The sequence below is a fragment of the Sycon ciliatum genome, chromosome 3 (genome assembly GCF_964019385.1).
Source record: "Sycon ciliatum chromosome 3, ocSycCili1.1, whole genome shotgun sequence".
In the NCBI taxonomy this organism is placed as follows: domain Eukaryota; kingdom Metazoa; phylum Porifera; class Calcarea; order Leucosolenida; family Sycettidae; genus Sycon; species Sycon ciliatum.
Genome location: NC_088645.1, coordinates 28,012,034 through 28,036,033, shown reverse-complemented (window position 1 = coordinate 28,036,033; position 24,000 = coordinate 28,012,034). Strand labels below are relative to the sequence as shown.

Sequence of the window (24,000 nt, the reverse complement as noted above, 5' to 3'; positions counted from 1 at the left end):
CGTGTCCGACGACGTAGACACTTCTCAACACTTGAGTGACTTGAATTTGGCCATGATGACCGAATGTCATTGGACCGTGGAGTCGAGTAGAGGGCTCAGGCTCGATCGGCATAACGGGTACGTAAAGCACAAGGGTAGGGCTAATGATATATCAAGTTGTTTGCTGTGCAGAGCCTTGGGGCGGAATTCGGCACGAAATTCTCTGCTCTCCAACTGTTGAGTATACCATGCAATACGTAGGTTTAAACTCATGTTACAGTGCTGTCACGGTTGCAACCCTCTTTCAAATGGTGACGTAGCCAACAACCACATAATCCATATCAAACCTTGCCCCTTGTTTTCTTTCTAAGTGTGAAAAATAGAAATAATCGTCAGGCGAAATTACTGGTCAGTCGGCGTCACGCATTTTTCACAAAAAATTGCGTTTCACCTGCTGGGAGAGTATGCGTGTACTCGAGTCTCATCCTGAGCCCGTTTTTTTCTTCTTTTTTTCAGCTCTAGTATAGCTGTATTTTTCATTGCAAAGCCGTCCTCGATTGTTGTGTTCGTTGTTCAAACGAAGTGGACATTCAATCATGAAGCAGAGGACATAGGAGCCTGATTGGAGTTTCTCGTGGCATAGGACGGCCACACAGAGACACTTTGGGATTTTCTGAATATAAAATACCGTACGCACGATGCTGAAATCAATTTGTGCGATACTCAAATTGTTTGTGATCTACCACATCGAGCAGAACGGGATCCAAACACAAGCTTACCGACGGTTAGGCTGCCGACCTGACTGGACAAATGATCCCTGGCTTCACCAGACGCCAGAAGTCGGACACCATGTCCTTTGTCGCGACGTCCATCTCCAAAAAGAACTCCATCTTCGTCGTGAAAAGGCTTGAAATACTCAATATTCAACCGAGATTCGCGGACTCGCGCTTTCTCGGATCGATTAATTTCCTGCTGGAACAGTTGCAGGGCAGCTTCCCGCCACTGTTTCAACAGGCGATGGCTCCAAAGCATGCCTGGAACAAGCCATATCGAGGTTGCAAGTCCCCCCTCCCAGCAAAAAATTCGAAAAAATTCGAAATTTCAATGGTGGAAGATATACTATGAAGAGAATTTCAAAAAGCATGTTTCGCGGAGCGATCGCTCAACCTACGTCATTCAAACTTTGTAAGATGGTTCAGACGTACATGCTAGGCATGGAACCACAGGCGATGATGCCATAGCTGACATACAGAGTAACACACACAGCAGAATCGTGTGCACAGATACTAAATTAGTGGACGTCGTCATCTTCTTCCCGCTGATCTCGAATGTACTATGACGTGCTATTTCGCCTGACGACCAGTCTTAATCATTGGAAAATGCAAATCACGGTCTATTATCGTCACATCGTACTGTCGGCGACATGGAAATCCAGTCGATTGACCGGGGCCGGCGCCCTCAGCGCGTACAGAAAGTTGCATGCAGTGCACATGTTGATCCAATGCGACCATCAGCAGCGCATGATGAACCGTGCTACGGCTGCATGGCCAGCACCCTGGGGCCGCTATACGTGCGACCGGATTTCCATGTCCACGACAGTAGTACCATGCAGCCTGGTAATGCATTTGGAGCAGGAAAGTGAATGGTAGCACTGCAGTGGTGAACACATGAGCTGATGACACGTTGTTGGTTTGTGTTGTCTCCAGTTCATTGCAGGTTGAACAAGGAATGAACGTCTACTCTTTCTTTCCAAAACTGGCTGGGCACACGCCAATGAGACGGAAGCTAGTGCCAAACCAGTCCTTGGACGTTTTGTTGTGCTGCTGGACTTTCAATCATCATGTTAAGTATATTCCGGTTTCTGAGTCTTCGTGTGCGCCTGAAGAGCTACACTGTGTAGAGATGTTGGAAGTTTATCCTGCTCATGACACTGCACCAAGTACAAGCACTTCCTCGGCACTGCCTGAGCCCTGTTCTGTGTTCTGTGACCAGGAGAAGCAACTAGAAATTTGGAGCTTGAGCTGGAACGCTGGTGCTCTCTCTCTCTCTCTCTCTCTCTCTCTCTCTCTCTCTCTCTCTCTCTCTCTCCGTCACGTTCTGCCACTGTCCGAAACCGGTGCATGTGCTAGCATGTCGAAGCGCATTGTGTCTGAGTCACGCACTCTCCTGCTCCTCCCTCATATGCCCAAGACAGTATGAAGAACTGTGAATACAGTTCATGCCCACATGTGAACTTGTGTGATTCTCTTGTAGTAAGCTGCCACGTGTGTACTTGCACGTGTTGTGTACATGTGTGCGTGTGTGTGTATCTATGGGAATGCGTTCTCCTATTCTCTCTCCCTGCCTTCGAGGCCCACGCAACCCTTGTGGCAGTGGCTCGACAGCACAGGGCAGGAGTGTGCGCGCGTGCATGTGTATATGTGGGTGTGGGTGTGTGCGCATGCGCATGTGTGGGTGTGCGCGCGTGCATGCGGATGTGTGTGTGTGGGGGGGGGGGGGGATGCGCACGCTGATGCTCAGCTCTCCAGAATTATGTCCGTGTGCGTAGCCAGTGTATGGTGGCAACATAGCCTTCCTTCATGTATATGCGCATACTATTTGGGATGCTTTACTGTTTTTGGTGGGATCCAGTTACATAGTTTTCTGTTCAATTATTTATGTTTATACAGCTGCTGTATTTGTAGTGCAACTTTATAATAATGTCTTTCTGCTGGTCAATTTGTCGTCTTGATGGTGTTCTAATACTGATATACATAGAAAATATTACTATCAGAAAGTGTACTCGTTGTGAAGTTGTCGTTCTTTGGGCTCAAACCATTGCTCGTGTATAGGTAGATACATATCAGTGGGTTCGATTGGTGGCGAGAGGTCAGCCTAAATTGTTTGGGGCGGAATTCGGCACGAAATCCACGCTGAGTACTTTTTGACGACGAGTTGCGTCGGTCTTGAAAACTCTGGCGAGAAAGCGAGGAAAATGATGTCGCTTGGAGCTTTCCACGAAACTTAGGGCAGCCAATGCCCGCACCTTCCCAAACATTGCCTCGGAACAAGACGATACCACCAGGGAAGCTCTTGTGAGCAAGGGATAAAATAGTCTCTTTTTGGCGATATTGAGCTGAGTTTCAAATTTCCCGGGCCTGGGGTCGGATTTGGAAAATAAAAGTGCAACTTTTAGGGCTCTTTTTCGGTGCTGGCGCTTCGCCTGGGTACATGGCATGCATTATGCATGCCTTTGCAGAGGCCAAGCCAAAGCCGGCTCAGCCGGCAGAATGCCGGCTGGGAGGGCGACCTGCCGGCTGAGACAGCTCCAAGGGTTATTTTGGCCGGCTGGCAAACAATTGAGATTTAGAGAAATTTTCCACAAGTACAAGTATTTGTAGCGTGCTGTGTTCGGGGATCATTTTTCTTTCAATCATGTCACCAAGCCCACTATCCTCCGCCAAGGTAAGAGTCGACCACTGTCAGCTGTCGAAAATAGGTCCAGTTTCTGCCACTACAATGTCCGAATAATCGTGGAAACAGAACGACCGGCACGGCGGCAGCGAAAACTACTTCCACTGAACTGGCACTGCACTAGTGCACTGTACTTGCGTAGATCCCATACAGTACAGCGTACTGCATGCACTCCACTCTTGAGGTCACACAGTCACCCACTTGAGGTCAAGCATGTAGACCTGTAGACTGAGTCTGTACTGTAGTGCACTGTACTGTACTGTAGTGCACTGCACTAGCACTTGAGTCAGTAGCATTGGCTACTCAGGCTCAGTGCTAGCTCTTTACTCACGCTCAAATGCACTGAGTATGCACTTGAGTACGTTGTGCGCAGAGTGCCAGTAAAATGTAACATGTGCTAGGTCGGGTCATGGTTCGCTGCTTCCGGTGGCTACACGGCTGTGACACTGACAGCTACAGACTCTGGACTGTCATATCGTGGGCCATTCGTGGCTAGGCTGGGTCTTGTGCATGCTGCATTTCCGAATACGTTTTCTTCACCGTAATGTGTTGCATTCATCACTTTAATCTCAGTCACTGATGACCAGTTTTGCACCAATGTTTATTGCCTTTCTTTGTTGTGCAAGTCAAATGACCAATGTACACTGCAGGCATGACGTTGGTGAACACATGATCCATGCTGATGTAGCTGTTTGCATCCTTTTTCATATTTTGTTAATACCTATAAACACATCGTCACAACTGCCTAATGAATGTCCATAATTGGACGAAGCGAAAGGAGATGCAAGCTGCAAGGAAAGATTTGTAGTGGTGTGTGTCTGTGTGGATATGTAACTGACTGCGGGGGTCTGGGGGCGAGGCCCCTAGAACGATGCATTTTCACTAGAACGTTGGCCGGCTGGCATAAAATCCTGGCTAGACCTCTGCTTTGAGTCAGTATTTTATTACTTGGCCGATGCGATCACCACGGCAAGCAACGTTAGTAACTGTTAGTTATAAAGTACTGATGAAAATCGGTACTTTACACTCTGTACAAGACTTTGGCGACTTTTCTTCTATGTTCACAGATAATTTCTTCCGAATTGGTCGAGAACTCACAAATCTAGGGCTTTTGAATTTTGATAAAATACTCGAAATAATCGGATGCTCGATCGAGTATTATGAATGAGTGCTCGATTGGCCAAAATGGATACTCGTTTCATCCCTACACAGAAGATAACAAAAGTAATAAAACGTACCTAGAGACGCCATTTTGTTTGTTGTCGGAGTTCAATATACTCTGGCTGGAAGTATAAAACCATCAAAAAACATGAAGAACAACATGCACCCACACACGCACACACACACACACGCACATACACACACGCATGCACGCACGCACGCACACACACACACACACACACACACACACTTATACTTGTACTTCCCTCACTGCCAAAATTGGTGACGTGGGTCTCCCCGGGAGAGAGGAGAGACTCAAAAGGGATCTTGGAAAGTGGACTCAATTGGCTATTGAACCGCCCAACGGCCGACACTCTCCCCCCCCCCCCCCCCACACACACACACACAAATCCCCAAACTATGGCCCAGTATGGGTGGACATGCGAATGATCTCACTTACGGGGACACCACACCTCAGTAAGTGGGTGAGGACAAAACAAGGTGCAGAAAAAGGATTGACGGAATGAGGGTATCTGTCCTGGCATCCAACTGCAGTTACCCCTGCCCCCAGTAAGGGTAATACTTGCTACTAGTGTGGGTGGCTAAACGAGAGAGCTTGGAAGCTCAGGGCCCTACGCTATGCTTTGTTGCCTAACTCATCGTGCATGTTATTAGAGCTGATGGAAATGTTTTTTTTCCTTTGATTAGCTACATCATTGTATTGCAAAAATGTTTCAATGAGTTACTGAAGTAACGTCTTATGCATAGCTAGGGGACCGGCGCTGACTCTGCCGATCACGGGTGTTCTGGAGTCGACGGCATGTCTGTCCAGACGTTTCCTGGGATCGGCGCTGACTCTGCCGATCACGGGCGCTCTGGAGTCGACGGGATGTCTGTCCTGACGTTTCCTGGGACCGCCGCAGACTCTGCCGATCTCTCTTCCGACGTTTCTTGTGACCGGCGCTGACTCGCCCGTTCACGCTTATTTGGAGACGACGGGATCTCTCTTCCATAGTATGTTTTTGCTAACGCATCCTATCACCTATTCGGCAACTAACGTCCATTCTACATGTAATAATATTGCATTTCCTCCTTGTCTCCCTATTTCGTTCCTGAAAATCTCCCTATACATCAGGGAGTCGTATACATAAGACGAATATTGTGGCCAGCTGTTTGTGGCCAGTTGTGTTTGATGGTACGGTACGGGACAGATATGGGAGCCAGCAAAATTTTGTGGCCACATGGCTTGCTCTAGACATTCAACACAGCCCGGTTAGAGTGTACCTGGCGCATGCAGGCCAGCCGGGTCAGATCATCCGGCAGAAAAACAGCCAAAAGGCCTGCTCAAAATGCAGGAAAACAGAAAGGCGAATTTATTACCGGGAATCAGAAATTTTAGAGAACAAGGCGAACTATCAAAGCCAACAAACGTAGAAGGTAAACGACATTACGTGAAGAATGCAAAGCAGTTCCATTTGATTCTGATTTAACAATTTGAAAAAAAGGAATTCTGTTTTCTAATTAGTGCTAGTAGCAGGACGAACATGTTCACATAATAGAGCACTGTGGGGGGGGGGGGATGCCTGCAACACCTTGTGGAGTGGCTGCTTGCTGCCACTGCATCATCTGCATGGCCAAGCCAACTGGCATCTGCTGCACCATCTGCTGAAAGGCTTCAGCAGACTGGAGAACTGGTGGAGTTGCAACTGATGCTGCTGCTGCTCCTGGCACTGTCGCTGCTGCTGCTGGCGCTGCTGCTGCTGCTCTGGGTGTGAGGGCCAGGTCCCTCCGTTCAGACAAGGTTGATGTGGCAGTCGTAGTGCGCCGAGTCACCTAAGAATGCCATGCAGCCATAGCCGTGTCATAGTTGAAGTCGGCGACGGCAGGAACGACGAGCTTGATTGCCATGATCATCTCCAGATTCCTTGTCGACAGCGAGTTCCGCATCGCCGTCTTCACAAGCTGAAGTCTCGCTCGCATTCAGCAGTGGACCGGCAAACGGCCAATCCCCAGTCAGCGATGCGAGCCAGGTTCGGGTAGTCTCCAGCATGTTGCTCAGCGAGAATCTCGAAAATCTGCTGCACGCCTTTCGAGGCCCGGAGGTTCGGGTGGGTGAGACTAAACGATTACTTGAGCAGATGTCGAAAGCTAGGATGGAGCCGAGCAGCATGCCGATAATTCGAAGCAGTGAGTTTGTACCTTTCAACCACGCATCGCGACCAAATCCACCGCCGCTCGTCTTCCTTTGGAAATGCGTCTTGCACAAAGCGCATGACATGGATAGACTGGCATGGTCGTAGTCCAGCCAGGGTCGACATTTCTTCAAAGAGTCATGGAAAGCGTGAGTTCTTTTTCTCTTCGCTGCGGGCTCCATCGTCCAAATCACCAGTCGGCTGAAAACTTGCAACTGTGTCAAAAGCTATAGCCAAAGTTACACTTTTGACTGCCTGAAACATAGACTCGCCGCTGGCCACATCGCGCTCGAACGAGTTGACCACAGTTGACCCTAGCCGAGTTTCTGTTGCTTGTAGACTGTAGTGTGTGCGGTTGCTCTAGATTTGCAACAGATGGGGTCCGCGAGTTGTAAAATACCGGTATTTTAGGAATCCATTGTCAGTTTGAGACATTTTTCAGCCGGGTCAGACTGGACCCGGTGTTATCTGTTCAGCCAGGTCGTGCAGTTCCCCAGCCGGGCGCGTGACCCGGCTCTCCAGCAGGCCCTGGGCCAGCTGGTATGTGCAATCCTGTAGAGCCTTTGTAGTCACAGATATGGGACAGATACGGGACAGATACGGGATAGCGCCAGGCGTGACACAAACAAACAAACACCAAATTTAAGCTGTGTGGACCCTGGCTAGCGTCAGACGTTACTGAAGTAACGTCTTCTGCATAGCTACGGGAATAAGCTTCACCAGCACCAGTGATTACACAAGAGTTAATCTAGCCAGAAACAGTCCATGGTTAACAGGTACACACACACACACACGCAGCACACACACACACACGTGCACACGATGCACACGCACGCAGACACACGCAGCACGCACACACACACACACACACACACACACACACACACACACACATAAGAACACAAACACAGAACCCACACACGCGCACGCGCGTGCGAACAAACACATGCATGCAGCACATGCACACACAGCACACAAACACGCACACACACACACACACACACACACACACACACACACATTAGCTACAACATACAGCAGTTTGCGGTACGGAGGGAGCTGGCGAGCAAAGTGAGAGCCAAGAGGATAGTCACGTTGTCCGAGAGACGAAGACCGAGAGCCCTGAGCAGCCGGAAATGAGCATGGCAAACACACACACATACACACACACACACACACACACACACGCACAAACACACAGCACACCACAATTAACTACAACACATAGTAGCTTGAGGTACGGACGGTGCTGGCCAGCGAAGTGAGAGGCTACGGAGAGAGCAGGATCTTGGCGGAGCCAAGAGGATAGTCACGTCTGAGGGATGAAGACCGAGAGCCCTGAGCAGCCGGAAATGAGCATGGCAAATACCCGTTTACTGTAAACCGCCCAATATCCGCGTCAATAATTTTTTTGCGATTTCTTAGAACCAGCGAGTTTGCGATGGCAAAGGTTTGCGAAGCACTGGGGCCACCTACATACACCCACTGTTGAAGTTTGATTTCACGCTGGTTAATATTGGCGATACGCTCTTCTCGCGAAAATAGCGAACACTAATCCGCCGCGAATATTAGCCAGTTTTCAGTATTTACTTTATCAAAGTAACTGAGAGATGAAAAATGGGAGGTGGGTGGGTGAAACACAATGATGTGACAAGAGTGATCCACACACAGTACGGATCGAAATATATAACTAGGCAAACTTTAGTATGCCACATGGATTGCCCGAGACGCATGCCGCCTACTTTTTTAATTTGTTTAAGGATTCCCCAAAGGCTTTCGCCTATCGAGGGGGTTTCCAAACTTTCCATAATACCAAATCTGTAAAAAAAGTAATGAACTTTGAGCGTCTCGCATGAATGAATGCCACGTTGTGTGTCACGTAGAATGCCACAACGCATAGAGTTACAGTGCCATGTGAGCATGCACCAAGACGTTTGGCCGACATGGAAAGCAAAGCAAGCGCATGCAGTAAAAGCGCTAGCAATCATAGCAGCATAGTTTGAGTGGTAGCACGAAGCAGCCGCGTGCACCCATTAATCTGCATTATTACTATAATGCTATACAACACACACACACACATGCACACACACACACACACACACACACACACACACATGCACACACACACACATGCACACACACACACACACACATGCACACACACACACACACACACACACACACACGCACAGAGCACATACAAACAGCACACAAACACACACACGAACACACACACAAATTAACTACAACATACAGCAGCATGCGGTACGGAGAGTGCTGGCCAGCGAAGTGAGAGACTACGGAGAGAGCAGGATCGTGGCGGAGCCAAGAGGATAGTCACGTCCGAGGGACGAAGACCGAGGGCCCTCAGTAGCCGGAAATGAGCATGGCCAACACCACACACACCACATACATCTATGGGGTTATGGGTGTACTACCATTGTTGGTTGTGACTGCTACCAGTCTGCCTGGGCATACTCCAAACACTTTGAACATGTGCAGATGACTCTGTGATACGCGGTGGCTGCGCAGTTTCCATGAATGCAGGCGTAGATATCAGGTGGTACACTGTACAGACTACAGTGCCATGTATTGTAGTTGCCAGATTTCACACAAGTACACTGGAATCAAGGCCTGCACTGCGTGATGTCGCTACGGTAAAAGCACCGTTGAAGCTGTGCATGAGAGCTCGCATACGCTCGTACTGCTAAAAAAAGTTCGGATTTCGCTAAACACACGAGTTTTCTACCGTTGATCACGAAAATAAAAAAATAAAATAAATCCCGGGACGGACCGAAAAACCGGGGCGGCCGCTGACGATCAACAATCAATTATTTTTACTTGGCCTAATGCTACACAAACACACTCACACACACACACAGAACACACACACACTTGCGCGCTCGTACACATGCACACAGCACACAACACGCACACCAAGCACAGAAACACACACACACACACATTAGCTACAACATACGGCAGTTTGCGGTCCGGAGGGTGCTGGCGAGCAAAGTGAGAGGCTACGGAGAGCAGGATCTTGGCGGAACCAAGAGGATAGTCACGTTGGCCGAGAGATGAAGACCGAGAGCCCTGAGCAGCCGGAAATGAGCATGGCCAACACACACACACACACACACCACACACACACAGAGCACACACACAAACACACACAATTAACTACAACACACAGTAGCTTGCGGTACGGAGGGTGCTGGCCAGCGAAGTGAGAGGCTACGGAGACAGCAGGATCTTGGCGGAGCCAAGAGGATAGTCACGTCTGAGGGACGAAGACCGAGAGCCCTGGGCAGCCGGAAATGAGCATGGCAAATACCCGTTTATTTACTTTATCAAAGTAAATGAGAGATGAGAAATGCGAGTTTGGTGGGTGAAACACAATGATCTGACAAGAGTGATCCAAACACAGAACGGATCGAAATATATAACTAAGCAAACTTTAGCATGACACGTTGAGTGTCCACGACGCATGCCGCCTACGTTGAGCGTCGCGCATGAATGAATGTCACGTTGAGTGTCATGTAGAATGACACGTAGAATGCCACATTGCATAGAGTACCATGTGAGCATGCACCAAGACGTTTGGCCGACATGATCACCATGATGAACAGTGCACGTGACCGAAGCCAGCAGCAAAGCATGAGCATGCAGTAAAAGCACTAGCAATCATAGCAGCATAGTTTGAGTGGTAGCACGAAGCAGCCGCGTGCACCCATTAATCTGCATTATTACTATAAAGCTATACAACACACACATGCACACAGCACAGCACACACACAGCACAGCACACACACACACACACACACACACACACACATGCACACACAAACACACACACGAACACACACACACACACAAATTAACTACAACATACAGCAGCATGCGGTACGGAGGGTGCTGGCAAGCGAAGTGAGAGACTACGGAGAGAGCAGGATCGTGGCAGAGCCAAGAGGATAGTCACGTCCGAGGGACGAAGACCGAGGGCCCTCAGTAGCCGGAAATGAGCATGGCCAACACCCATTTATTGAACCCTTTCAGCACGGCCAGGGTGTGTAACTGACCCGCGGAGCCAAAACCAGTGATTTTCGTGATTTTCCAAAAGTAGTCCTATTCACTCACAATTTTTTCTGCGGAATGCATAGGTTTCAGTGAGAACAATTCCCAACACAAAATTCCATATTTGGTCAATAGAAGCCAGTAAAACGAGTACAAAATATACGTATTTTTGATGAATTTTCGCATAAACACGGGTTGAACGTACCAGAGCATGCAGCTCATTTATACTAGAATGGCCAGGTGGATATGATGGTAAGAACTAGGTTTGACATAATTACGGTTTTGTTCTTGAGTAGATGATGACCAAATATGGTCATGTTTGCTGAAACCAACTGAGGGGCGTCAGGAACTATTCAATGTGCATACGAATAGCTAGGCAACAGGTTCTTGCCGAACAGACACCGGCAGAGACATGCACATATTCACAACCATACAGATCTATCCAGCCATGCAATTCTCGCATTCACATTCACCCGTACACTCATGTACTCTATTGGACACATGTATGAAAGCGCACCCGTGCGCACGCGCGCGCGTGCGCCCCCCCCCCCCCCCCCCCCCCTCCACACACACACACACACACACAAATTATAGAATGTAGCTCACATAAATTATTGAATGCAGCTCACACAAAGTAGCTGAGCGCTGCAATACCACTACAGTGAACTAGCAGGTAGCTAGCAACTACATAAAGCCTGCCACGATCCTCAAGCGGTGACCAGACCTGAACACCCCTGACACGAGCGAGTACAGCTCTATTTCCCTCGGTAAGACTCCTCGAAACACTGAATGCAATACGAATGGCTAGGCAACAGGTTCTTGCCGAACAGACACCGGCAGAGGCATGCACATATTCACACCTATACAGACCTATCCAGCCATGCAATTCTCGCACTCACATTCACCCGTACACTCATGTACTCTATTGGACACATGCATGAAAGCGCACCCGAGGGCGCGCGCGAGTGCGCGCCCACACGCACACACACAAATTATAGAATGTAGCTCACACAAATTATAGAATGTAGCTCACACAAATTATAGAATGTAGCTCACACAAATTATTGAATGCAGCTCACACAAAGTAGCTGAGCGCTGCAATACCACTACAGTGAACTAGCAGGTAGCTAGCAACTACATAAAGCCTGCCACGATCCTCAAGCGGTGACCAGACCTGAACACCCCTGACACAAGCGAGTACAGCTCTATTTCCCTCGGTGAGACTCCTCGAAACACGGAATGCAGTACCCAGGATTCCCGAGGCAATCAGCGCACATGGTGGGGACATCCTTCCGGTTACCCTTGCCGTAGCAGACAACACACTGTTTCTGCGGATTAGCCTTTTTCTCGGTTGCCGGGATGTAGCGGAGGAAGTGGCTGTCCATGCGCTTCGTGCCTGTGGCTCCACCAGTTGCTGCAGCAGCTGCTTCCGCGTGAGCTACCATCTCCGCCTTGCCTTCGGCGATGAGGGCTTTCAGGGCGCGCTTCACAAAGTCGAAGTGCGTCATGCGGTTTGACTTCCTGTGCAGGATATACGCATTCAGGAGTGCTTGCTCAATCAGATGCACGGCGAGCTTCTTGTACCACTTCCGGGACTTGCGTGCAGCGGTGTAGAACGACAGCATCTCATCATTTTTGTCAACTCCACCCATCTTCTTGTTGTAGTCCTGTACAAGACGAAGCTTGCGGACTGGGCGGCGCTGCCGATCTCGCTTGCCAGTTGGCTCTACGTTTGCCTTGTGCATCGTGGACAGAAAATGCACCTCCTTCGTGTCCTGCAACTTTATAAACATCATGCCACCACCGCTCCGGTACAGAAAGTGGCCTTTCTTTAGCCCCTTGAAATTTGCTATACGCTTCGGTAGTCCGATCCGGTTCTTGCGAATGGTACCGCACACTCCCGTTGCGTTGCCCTTGAGGTAGGTGGCTATCGGGATACTCGTGTACCAGTTGTCCACGTACAGCTTATACCCCTTCCCGAGAAGCGGCTCAACGAGCTTGTGCACTACCGCACCGGACACGCCGAGCTCCTTGACCTTCTCAGGGCAGAAGGTTTCGATGTCCTTCCCGACGTAGACAATCAGATTGAAGAGGTAACCGCTGTCTTCGCAGAGCGCATAGATTTTCATCCCGAAGCGTGCTCGCTTCGACGGAATATACTGGCGGAATGATATCCTTCCCTTGAACGCCACCAGTTCCTCGTCAATTGAAATGTACTCGTTGGGAGTGTAAACGCTCATGAATCGCTCCTGAAGCAACGTCAGAAGAGGCCGTATCTTGGAGAGCTTATCGTTGGGATCTTCTTCAGCGTTGTCCATGAAGTGCAGAAAGTTCATGATAGAGGTGAAGCGCTCGCGCGGCATCGTGCGGCTGTAGAACGGTGTGGCGATGATGGGATCTGTGCTCCAATAGTGGTCAAGCTCGGGCTTAGGAACAAGGCCCATATTCAAGAACAAGCCCAGGAACACTTTCATTTCGGCTACGGTAACGGGTGTCCACGAGCGGGCGAGGCTGCGCCGGGCCAGTGTTTCAGCGTTAGCGTCGATGTATGCTCTTGCAAACCGGTTTGTCTCCGTCACTAGCATCACCCAGAATTGTGCAGTGAAGAACAGCTTGACATAGTCCAGTGGAGTTGGATCGTCCGGGAGAGGCATCTTGATCCCTGGCTGGCCAGTAAATGGCGGCACATTAGGTTCCACATTCTGTTTCACCCAGATACCTGCAGTAACAAAATATCCATGACAAATCCTATGATGTTCCCAGTGTCACACACAAATGCTAATAATTATAATAATTTGCATTGTACAATTCTGTCCGCTGATTGAGTTGTACATGTGTATGAATACTAAAAATATAATTCAAATTTGGAACTCACAACGATAAGCATTTGCAACACAATACACATTTACATGCATTGTGAATGAGGAAAAATGTCCGTGCATGATCATTGAGCGATCAGCTGAGTGACAAGATTTTTAGTACAATTATTTGAAAATTTGAAATTATGAGTACTATTTTCAGATCCATACGCACACTGACCTTCACTTCCATCGTCGCCCTCAGCCAGTGCTTCGACTGCTTCCACGTGCGTTTTAGCAGATATCCCCTCGTTCTCACCGTCACTGTCGCTGCTGGCGCTACCTACATCGTCATCCGCGGCGTCTCCTACGACATCGTCGTCGTCCAATTCATTTTCACTATCGCCTGGCGACGCTGCGCGATTTTCAGGCAGATCTCCATCTTCCTCCGACAGAACGATGTCGTCTTCAGACAATGTCGGCTCGACATCACTGTCAGGGTCGAGTACGACAAGGTCGAGGACATGATCGAGATCGTCTGCACCATATCGACGCCGCGCCATGACAGCAAATTGTCAAAATTTCTATTGTTCAAATAATTTCGCACGCGACATCTATGTAGGCGTACATAGCCGCACATGCGCGTGCGCCCGTCAGTACTATCGTAGAACTGTCGACGTTCATCCAGCACGTCACTGGTCCACGTAGGGATAAGATCCGTCGACCACGGATGTCTCGAGAGTACGTTCATTTTCACTGTACGCATCACGTATATATACGTGATCCGTGGGCCAGTTACATGTACCATCACGTACATATACGTGATGCGTGCTGAAAGGGTTAATTTATCAAAGAAAATGTGAGAGATCAGAAATGGGAGGTGGGTGGGTGAAACACAACGATCCGACAAGAGTGATCCACACACAGAACGGATCAAAATAATATATAATAAACTAGGCAAACTTAAGCATGCCACATTGAGTGCCCACGATGCATGCCGCCGACGTTGAGCGCCGCGCAAGAATGAATGAATGCCACGTTGAGTGTCACGTTGCATGACACGTAGAATGCCATGACGGATAGAGTACCACGTGAGCATGCACCTAAACGCGTGACCAACATGGTTACCGTGGTGTACAGTGCACGTGACTGTAGCCAGCAGCAAAGCATGAGCATACAGTAAAAGCGCTAGCAATCATAGCAGCATAGTTTGAGTGGTAGCACGAAGCAGCCGCTCGCACCCATTAATCTGCATTATTACTATAATGCTACACAAACACACTCATACACACACACAGAACACACACACACACACACACTTGTGCGCTCACACACATGCACACAGCACACAAACACGCACACCAAGCACACAAACACACACACACACATTAGCTACAACATACGGCAGTTTGCGGTCCGGAGGGTGCTGTCGAGCAAAGTGAGAGGCTACGGAGAGCAGGATCTTGGCGGAACCAAGAGGATAGTCACGTTGGCCGAGAGACGAAGACCGAGAGCCCTGAGCAGCCGGAAATGAGCATGGCCAACACACACACACACCACACACACACCACACACACACCACACACACACAGAGCACACACACACAAACACATACAATTAACTACAACACACAGTAGCTTGCGGTACGGAGGGTGCTGGCCAGCGAAGTGAGATACTACGGAGACAGCAGAATCTTGGCGGAGCCAAGAGGATAGTCACGTCTGAGGGACGAAGACCGAGAGCCCTGGCAAGCCGGAAATGAGCATGGCAAAAACCCGTTTATTTACTTTATCAAAGTAAATGAGAGATGAGAAATGCGAGTTTGGTGGGTGAAACACAATGATCTGACAAGAGTGATCCAAACACAGAACGGATCGAAATATATAACTAAGCAAACTTTAGCATGACACGTTGAGTGTCCACGACGCATGCCGCCTACATTGAGCGTCGCGCATGAATGAATGTCACGTTGAGTGTCACGTAGAATGACCAGAGAATGCCACATTGCATAGAGTACCATGTGAGCATGCACCAAGACGTTTGGCCGACATGATCACCATGATGAACAGTGCACGTGACCGAAGCCAGCAGCAAAGCATGAGCATGCAGTAAAAGCACTAGCAATCATAGCAGCATAGTTTGAGTGGTAGCACGAAGCAGCCGCGTGCACCCATTAATCTGTATTATTACTATAATGCTACACAAACACTCATACACATGCACACAGCACACACACATGGACAGAGCACACACAAATAGCAAACAAACACAAACACACACACACACACACACACACACAGTAACTAGAACATATAGCAGCATGCGGTACGGAGGGTGCTGGCCAGCGAAGTGAGAGACAACGGAGAGAGCAGGATCTTGGCGGAGCCAAGAGGATAGTCACGTCTGAGGGACGAAGACCGAGGGCCCTCAGTAGCCGGAAATGAGCATGGCCAACACCCGTTTATTTAATTTATCAAAGTACATGAGAGATGAGAAATGGGAGGTGGGTGGGTGAAACATAACAATCTGACAAGAGTAATCCACACACAGAACGGATCGAAATATATAATAACCTAGGCAAACTTAACCCTTTCAGTGCAAATGACGAGATATCTCGCTCTGCAAAGTGTGCCTGAACGGCGGATGACGAGATATCTCGCTCCACCGTCCACGCAATAGTACGAAGTGCATATGTCACTGTACAAACTGTCGTAACTCGTGTCAACGGCAGCCGATTTGAACAAACGATATACCGTTGGAAAGGTATTGAGCTCAGCTTTCCAGTGATACAAAGTTCGTTGCGATGGGACTAGATTTGAGCGAGCGATGACGAATAGAATTGCAAAAAATCAAAAATACGTTTTCTGGCCATCAGTTCACACTTTTTGCTCGTGACTCGCTTTTTTTTAGGGGATTTCCCTTTGCTACAGCGCATGCGGTTGGGGGAATTAAACAAATTGCTTGAATCTCAGCTTTGCAGCGCAGTTTGAATCGTGAAGTTTGGTTTAGTTTGAGAGAGATGGCGAACGAAAATTTATTATGAAGTTGTTTAGCGATTCTGACACATGTAAGGGCTTCTTCTAGAGCACATAGAAGTGATGCTGGCATGCCTATGGAGCTGAGAACTGCCAGAGAGTCTTCGCTTGGCTCAGGCCTTTCCAACAAGCTATAGGTCGTGGATATACATCAATAGATGCAAACATGGCGAAAGATTCGGCTCGGCGACTTGCATGCAGGGTCTGAAATGAAGGCAAGTGAGCTGAAAGCTTAGCCGGCAGGGGGAAACTAGGCCAGCAGTAAAAGGGTTGAGCATGCCACGTTGAGTGCCCACGACGCATGCCGCCTACGTTGAGCGTCTCGCATGAATGAATGAATGCCACGTTGAGTGTCACGTTGCATGACACGTAGAATGCCATGACGCATAGAGTACCATGTGAGCATGCACCAAGACGTTTGTCCAACGTGGTTACCGTGATGTACAGTGCAAGTGACTGTAGCCAGCAGCAAAGCATGAGCATGCAGTAAAAGCGCTAGCAATCATAGCAGCATAGTTTGAGTGGCAGCAGGAAGCAGCCGCGTGCACCCATTAATCTGCATTATTACTATAATGCTACACAAACACAGCACACACACACACACATTACTATAATGCTACACAAGCCCACTCATACTCATGCACACACATACACACAGCATGTAGCACGCACACACATACACACATACACACACACACACACACACACGTGCACACGTACACACACACACGTGCACACATCACACACACCCATGTGCACACGACACACACAAACGCACACACACGCAGTACGCACACACACACAAACACACACACACACACATAAAACACGCACACATTTACACACACACACACACAGAACACACACACACTCGCGCACACATACATGCACGCAGGACACGCACACACATTAGCTAGAACATACGGCAGTTTGCGGTACGGAGGGTGCTGTCGAGCAAAGTGAGAGGCTACCCAGACAGCAGGATCTTGGCGGAACCAAGAGGATAGTCACGTTGGCCGAGAGGCGAAGACCGAGAGCCCTGAGCAGCCGGAAATGAGCACGGCCAACACACACACACACACACGCAGACACATATGCACACAGACACACACAGACACACACAAACACACACAATTAACCACAACACATAATAGCTTGCGGTACGGAGGGTGCTGGCCAGTGAAGTGAGAGGCTACGGAGAGAGCAGGATTTTAGCGGAGCCAAGAGGATAGTCACATCTGAGGGACGAAGACCGAGAGACCTGAGCAGCCGGAAATGAGCATGGCAAACACCCGTTTATTTACTTTATCAAAGTAAATGAGAGATGAGAAATCGGAGGTGGGTGGGTGAAACTGAAAAGAGTGATCCACACACAGAACTGATCGAAATATATAACTAGGCAAACTTTAGTATGCCACATGGAGAGCCCGACGTTGAGCGTCACACATGAATGAATGCCACATTGAGTGTCACGTCGAATGACACGTAGAATGCCACAATGCATAGTGTACCATGTGAGCATGCACCAAGACGTGTGACCGACATGGTTACCGTGATGAACAGTGCATGTGACTGTAGCCAGCAGCACGGTATGAGCATGCTGTAAAAGCGCTAGCAATCATAGCAGCATAGTTTGAGTGGTAGCACGAAGCAGCCGCGTGCACCCATTGATCTGCATTATTACTATACCGTAAAAGTCCGTATCAATTTCCGAAATTAGTGATCGCACCCGTACTTACTTTCGGGCAGGTACTGACTTTCGGGTTCGAACTTACTTTCGGACCCGACCTGCGCGTACTGTATAGGTCGCTTTTATCCAGTGCTTGTCGTACAATGGCATACATGGTACATGCAGCACCGATGACACAGTGACACAGTGCATGTATGCATGTACTGTACCTGTAGACCGGTACTTCTTTCTGGCGCACTTTCTTGCCCAGGCGCGAACGAAGTTTGTGACTACCTATCACAAGTACAAGCGGAGTTCGTTTCATGTTTGTCAGTGAGTTACGCGAGTGCGACGATGAGACATGGATCGAAGAGAGAGGGTTGCTGAGAGAGAGTTTTTGGAGGATTTTGACGATGATATTGAGTGGGATAACGAAAGTGATGATGAAGCCGGTGCAGAGGACGAAGAACGTGATGATGCTGTTGCAGAGAATGTACGAGCGCCTCCAGCAAGAGAGAACATCGCCGGCAGTGTTGACTCGAAGAAATCGTTCAGCCGAGAAAAGAAACTTTCCGTACTTACCTGGATGCGGAACAAGAAGGCCAGCAAAGGAGAGATTGCGCGGCATTTCGGCCTGCCACATCACAACTATATCAGTCGCTGTTTGGCGCAAGAGCAGAAGCTGCTACAGGAATCGCGCGGAGCTCGGAGCATTGGCTCAGGACGAAAAGCTCAGTGGCCTCAGCTCGAAGAACGGCTTCACGCCGAGTTTCGAACAAAGCCCGACGCCGGCATAAAGGTACAGGGCTGGTGGTTCGTGACGAGGGCGAAGCAGCTGGTTCGTGAGCTGTACTCTGAAAAAGTTGGCGACGACGACACCATCCCGTTCAAAGTTTCAATTCATTGGTTTCGGCGATTCCAAAGCAGGTGGAACGTCTCGTTGCGGGCGACGACGAACAGAGGGCAGGAGGAACCGGAGAGAAAACTTGCACTAGTCCGTAAGTTCCATACCGACATCCGCTCAGCTGGAGAGTTCGAGAAGAAGAACATCGCTAATATGGACCAGACGCCTCTGCCCTTTGATCTGAATGTGGGCAAGACGTACGCGGAGAAGGGCAGCAAAACTGTTTGGTGTCGTAGTATGGGAGGCTCCGGCATGAATAAGCGCCAGGCAACTGTTCAGCTCACCATATACGCCGATGGTGAACCCCGCGTTAAGCCCCTCATAATCTTCCGGGCCACTGGACAGCGTATCACACAGCAGGAGAAGCAGCAGTATGATCATCATGTGACTGTTCACGTCCAGGAGAACGCCTGGTGTGACGAGAGCATTTTCCTTTTCTGGGCACGGCATATGTGGCGGCGCGACGTTGCGACAGAAAAGCTTCTCGTTATTGACAGCCACTGGGCCCAGATGACAGCTTGGGCGAGGACAGCGCTGAAGGAGGAGTGTAACACCGCTGTTGTCACGTTGCATGACACGTAGAATGCCATGACGCATAGAGTGCCATGTGAGCATGCACCAAGACGTTTGTCCGACATGGCTACCGTGATGGACAGTGCACATGACTGTAGCCAGCAGCAAAGCATGAGCATGCAGTAAAAGCGCTAGAAATCATAAAAGCATAGTGGCAGCAGGAAGCAGACGCGTGCACCCATCAATCTGCATTATCACTATAATGCTGCACCCACACCCACACACGCACACACACACACACACCCACGCACACACACACGCATGCACGCATACATACACGCAAACCCGCACCCACACACACATTAGACGTCCAAAAACACAACACACCACGTTTCAAAGCTTTGCCTGCGCCAACAACGTTTCCTCCGCTTTACAAACTAACAATACGGATGTCTCAAACACACGCTCCAAGCACACGACCTATTTCCGAAAGCAGAACAAAAACACCCTCGTCCCTGATTGAAACAACAGCAACGCTCTTAATAACCACGTGACAACATTGAAAGTGTTATACTGTACTGGGTCTCTTGTACTGCTAAGGGTGACTTGAGGAGTGACAACATTGAAAGTGTTATACTTTACTGGGTCTCTTGTACTGCTAAGGGTGACTTGAGAAGTGACAACATTGAAAGTGTTATACTGTACTGGGTCTCTCAGGGTTCGCAGCGAACCAAGCACACAAAATTCCAAACCTTTTCCAAACTTTTTCCAAACCAATTTCAAGAATTTCCAAACCCACTCGTGCAGGAAAAATAAATTATAAATCTCTTCTGCATGACTGTCTTTTCCACTACGAGTACAACCAGGGAGTAGTAAAATCCTCCCTGATACTACTACCATCAACAAATTCACCAAGGTGCATTGCAATGATATCGCCTTCAGCAGCTAGAGCCCCTGAAAATAGCAGGGGAATTCATACGACAAGAGTTCCCCTCCGTAATTTCAAATCCGCCTCCAGAGGTGGTTCCAATGAAACATTTACATAGCTGGTGTCCATCTCAGCGCAAAAGACGGCTTCATCGTCGCCAGCAAACTCATCTGAGTGCGAAAGTGCCTCTCCATCCTGCTGTCCAGACTTCAAAGAATCGGGTAATCCTGAAATAAGGATTATTATCAAAGTCGAGCGCGAGCGCCAGTAACGAAAAACGGCCAAGTAAGAGTCATCACCGGCCGCGATTGAGCTGCACTGAAATGACTGTACGAGACTCGTACATGCAGTGAACACCACAGATCGATCGCCAGCCAGCGCGTCTTCTATCGCGGTACTCAAAACGGCCACTTGCACTGCAGGAGTGCAGCACATCTGCGGCCAAAATATCGAAATTCCAAACTTTTTCCAAACTTTTTCAAAAGGAGAGCCTTTTCAAAACTTTTTCCAGACCTGGAAAATTGAATTATAAAATCCAAACTTTTTCCAGACTTCCAAACTTCGCTGCGAACCCTGGTCTCTTGTACTGCTAAGGGCGCGTTCAGACTGGCGTAAAAAAACAAGCGGAATGTGAAAGTTGTCAAGGTGAATCGATCACGTGACGTTCCCGCCAGCGTAAACACGGAAAAGGTTTCCCACCACTCTGCAGGCCAGTGGAATGCAGCTTCCGGCGGCAAGCGGAGCGCTTTTGATATCCTTGCAGCACATGTTCCGTCTTTTCGTTTTATTTCAGCCTCTACTCTTGCAGTCTGACTGCATGCTTTTGAGTTTTGAGTCTTGACTTCTAGACTGCCAACTTCTCCCATCATGCCGAAATCTTTGTTCGACTCAGCAATGGAGAGGGGGTTCATGGAGCTGTACGTGGTGATTTTTGCGGGCCGCTCTGCAGGCAAAACGTTACTGCGAACGAGAAGCATACTCTGATCGCGGAGCGGATGAATGCCACCCAAGCACCAAACACTCCGGACATAGTATTCTTTCCGTCGACAAGCACAAGCAAAAGCACAATGATCCAGTATCTCAACAGACTGAATTAGTTTATTTTGATATCCAACTCAAACTGAGTCAACTCAAATTTTTCAAATGTCGAAGCTTCACATGTACTGGCCATTCCAGCGGGATACACATGCAGTGTGGTTGCGATTCCCGGGATTACGCTGCAGCTTTCCGGCGGCTATTCACGCCAGTCTGAACGCGCCCTAAGGGTGACTTGAGGAGTGACAACATTGAAAGTGTTATACTGTTCTGGGTCTCTTGTACTGCTAAGGGCAACTTGAGGCGACCAGAATGATTATGTGTACAAATATTTTCGTATCTCCACTTCTAAACACAGGATAGTTACAAACGACCACTCTACGCGTTCAGGAAGACCTTGGCTATCGACTCATCACATCGTTTTGTGTCAAGGATTATACTGAGCTTGTATACAAACTCCCATCTCTCCCCACACAACACTCCAGACTTGTATTTTGCATATAACAGGTACTTCAATGACGAGAATATAAACTGGTATATAAACTGGTATATAAACTGGTATATAAACTGGTGTATAAACTGGTATATAAACTCCTTTTTTTTTAGGATTACACTAGTGACCTGCAGTCCGCCTTGATGGTTTTTCGACATGCACGACGGTCCCAACTTCAGGATCTCTTTCCCGTCAACGATGAAGAATACAACGTCGTCCTTTGTAACATGTGCCTTGTGCTGCACCTGGCGTTCCAGGCTGTCCTTCTTTCGCTGTTTCAGCACTCCGTCTGTCAAGCGCAGCACTCGACATGTGCGGCTGAAGAGCCCCGCGTGCCGCTCCTCCTGCGTTTTTGCATGGACATAGAATGCAGATAGCAGGGGCGACGGAACTTCACTACTGATGGTTTTCCAATCGATGTTCTCCTTTCCGCGTCCCTCGCAGAGCGGACGGAACATGCGCAGCCATAATCCGTGGCACTGCCAGTGTTCTTAGAAACTGCTGCTTGAATAATGGCATCGTGATTCGTGGTCGTCCTCAGAAGAAACGTTTGGGAGTCGATTCAACAGGCTCGTGCTGATTCATTTTACTCTTACTTTGGAAAGGAGACGAACTCTATGTCTCTAAAGTCTAATGAGCAAACGGTTCTTTTACAGAGCCCGCGGTGAGATCTGCGCGCGGTAACGGTCACTAGCACTGTGAGGTTCAAACTAACTTACTTGGCACATAGCTGTTACTTCCGATGTAACTAGTACTTCAGTACTAAACTGAAGTCACAAAGAGTGTGTGATGGTACTGCACTAGCACTGCATGCACTGCACAGAGTCAGTGGTAGTCTTGTACTTGATCCGCACAGGTTGGTGAAAGGAAGACTCGTCGAGCCATGGTTGTGGGTTGGAATTCCAATCTCTACCCTTGTGGGGGAGAGGGGAGTTTGTATATCAGCTCAGTATAAGCATAATATAACCTACTCAGTTGATTATATGGGAAATATAAACCAATATACAAACCTCGGCTTCGCCTCGGTTTGATTATATTATATACATATAGGTGTCGCCAGGGCGAAGCCTGAAGTGTGCCACTCGGACAAACAATTGTCCCGAATAGAAAACATGAAAATTAATATGAAATATGAGCATCGCTGTTATCTATTTTTCACGGCAATCCATGCGTATTGGCAATCAAAACATCGAGAATTCGAGTTTCTCAGTGGCTTTCAGGTCAACTTTTCCCGCGCTGAAAGTTCACTGTGCTGCGCTCGATCGAGCGCGTGGGAAAGCCCAAATACTACGAAAATGCAGAGCACGAATTTCGATCAGACATCCTCGCGAAGAAGACAATTTTCGCTGCATCTTCGCTTCGTAGTTGTCTACCTGGCCTTGATATCTTTCCACAGAGCCATCGTTTGTAAAGGTCCGTGGAGATCTAGCTGAGTTATGACACATTGATTCCCGCTCAATGGCAGGTTATTAAAACACGAGTACATCAGTAACATGACAAGCAGCGAAAACAGGCAGTGAAACCAGCCAGCAGACTGACAACACATTGTTATGTGCTCAAGCTCACAAATTCTTCTCGTGCTTTCCCCCACTGGTATTTAAAGATTTGAAATCTAGAACAATCGTCTATAAACATTTCAAGCAAGAGTACATAAACCAGAGTGTGCACCTCCGTAAAACCAATCTCACAACGAAGTGAAGCATGGAAAGCCTTTATGTTATTGGGCCTAGTTCCCGTTTAACTGAATCACCGAGGCGATGAAGAGA

At 48.6% G+C, this 24,000-nt stretch overlaps 2 protein-coding genes across 5 annotated transcripts in view; both read right to left on the bottom strand.

Annotated features, from left to right (window-relative positions):
• LOC135812625 (uncharacterized) overlaps positions 1-24,000 on the bottom strand; it is an 81,379-nt gene that overhangs the window by 56,471 nt on the left and 908 nt on the right. The window contains exons 3-7 of one of the 4 annotated variants that reach the window (XM_065325923.1): positions 17,617-17,731; positions 15,061-15,173; positions 9,766-9,878; positions 7,822-7,907; positions 4,671-4,715 (exon numbers count right to left, since the gene is read on the bottom strand). In XM_065325923.1, coding sequence (XP_065181995.1) covers positions 4,671-4,683 — 13 coding nt within the window. In that variant the 5' untranslated portion in view covers positions 4,684-4,715; positions 7,822-7,907; positions 9,766-9,878; positions 15,061-15,173; positions 17,617-17,731. The remainder of the gene's footprint in view (positions 1-4,670; positions 4,716-7,821; positions 7,908-9,765; positions 9,879-15,060; positions 15,174-17,616; positions 17,732-24,000) is intronic. The other 3 variants (XM_065325924.1, XM_065325925.1, XM_065325926.1) reach the window with 3 other exon arrangements.
• On the bottom strand, positions 12,065-14,490 carry LOC135812967 (piggyBac transposable element-derived protein 4-like). The gene is made up of 2 exons (XM_065326186.1): positions 13,899-14,490; positions 12,065-13,578 (listed from the first exon to the last, which is right to left on the bottom strand). Exons 1-2 carry the CDS (start codon positions 14,218-14,220, stop codon positions 12,065-12,067), a joined length of 1,836 nt encoding a protein of 611 aa, XP_065182258.1. The 5' UTR covers positions 14,221-14,490.

Bases quoted from the DNA above. Each gene is read 5' to 3' on its own strand.
- LOC135812967 (XM_065326186.1), bottom strand. From the start codon at position 14,220: ATGGCGCGGCGTCGATATGGTGCAGACGATCTCGATCATGTCCTCGAC. The intron at 13,579-13,898 runs GTCAGTGTGCGT...TTGTTACTGCAG, and splicing joins GGGCGACGATGGAAGTGAAG to GTATCTGGGTGAAACAGAAT.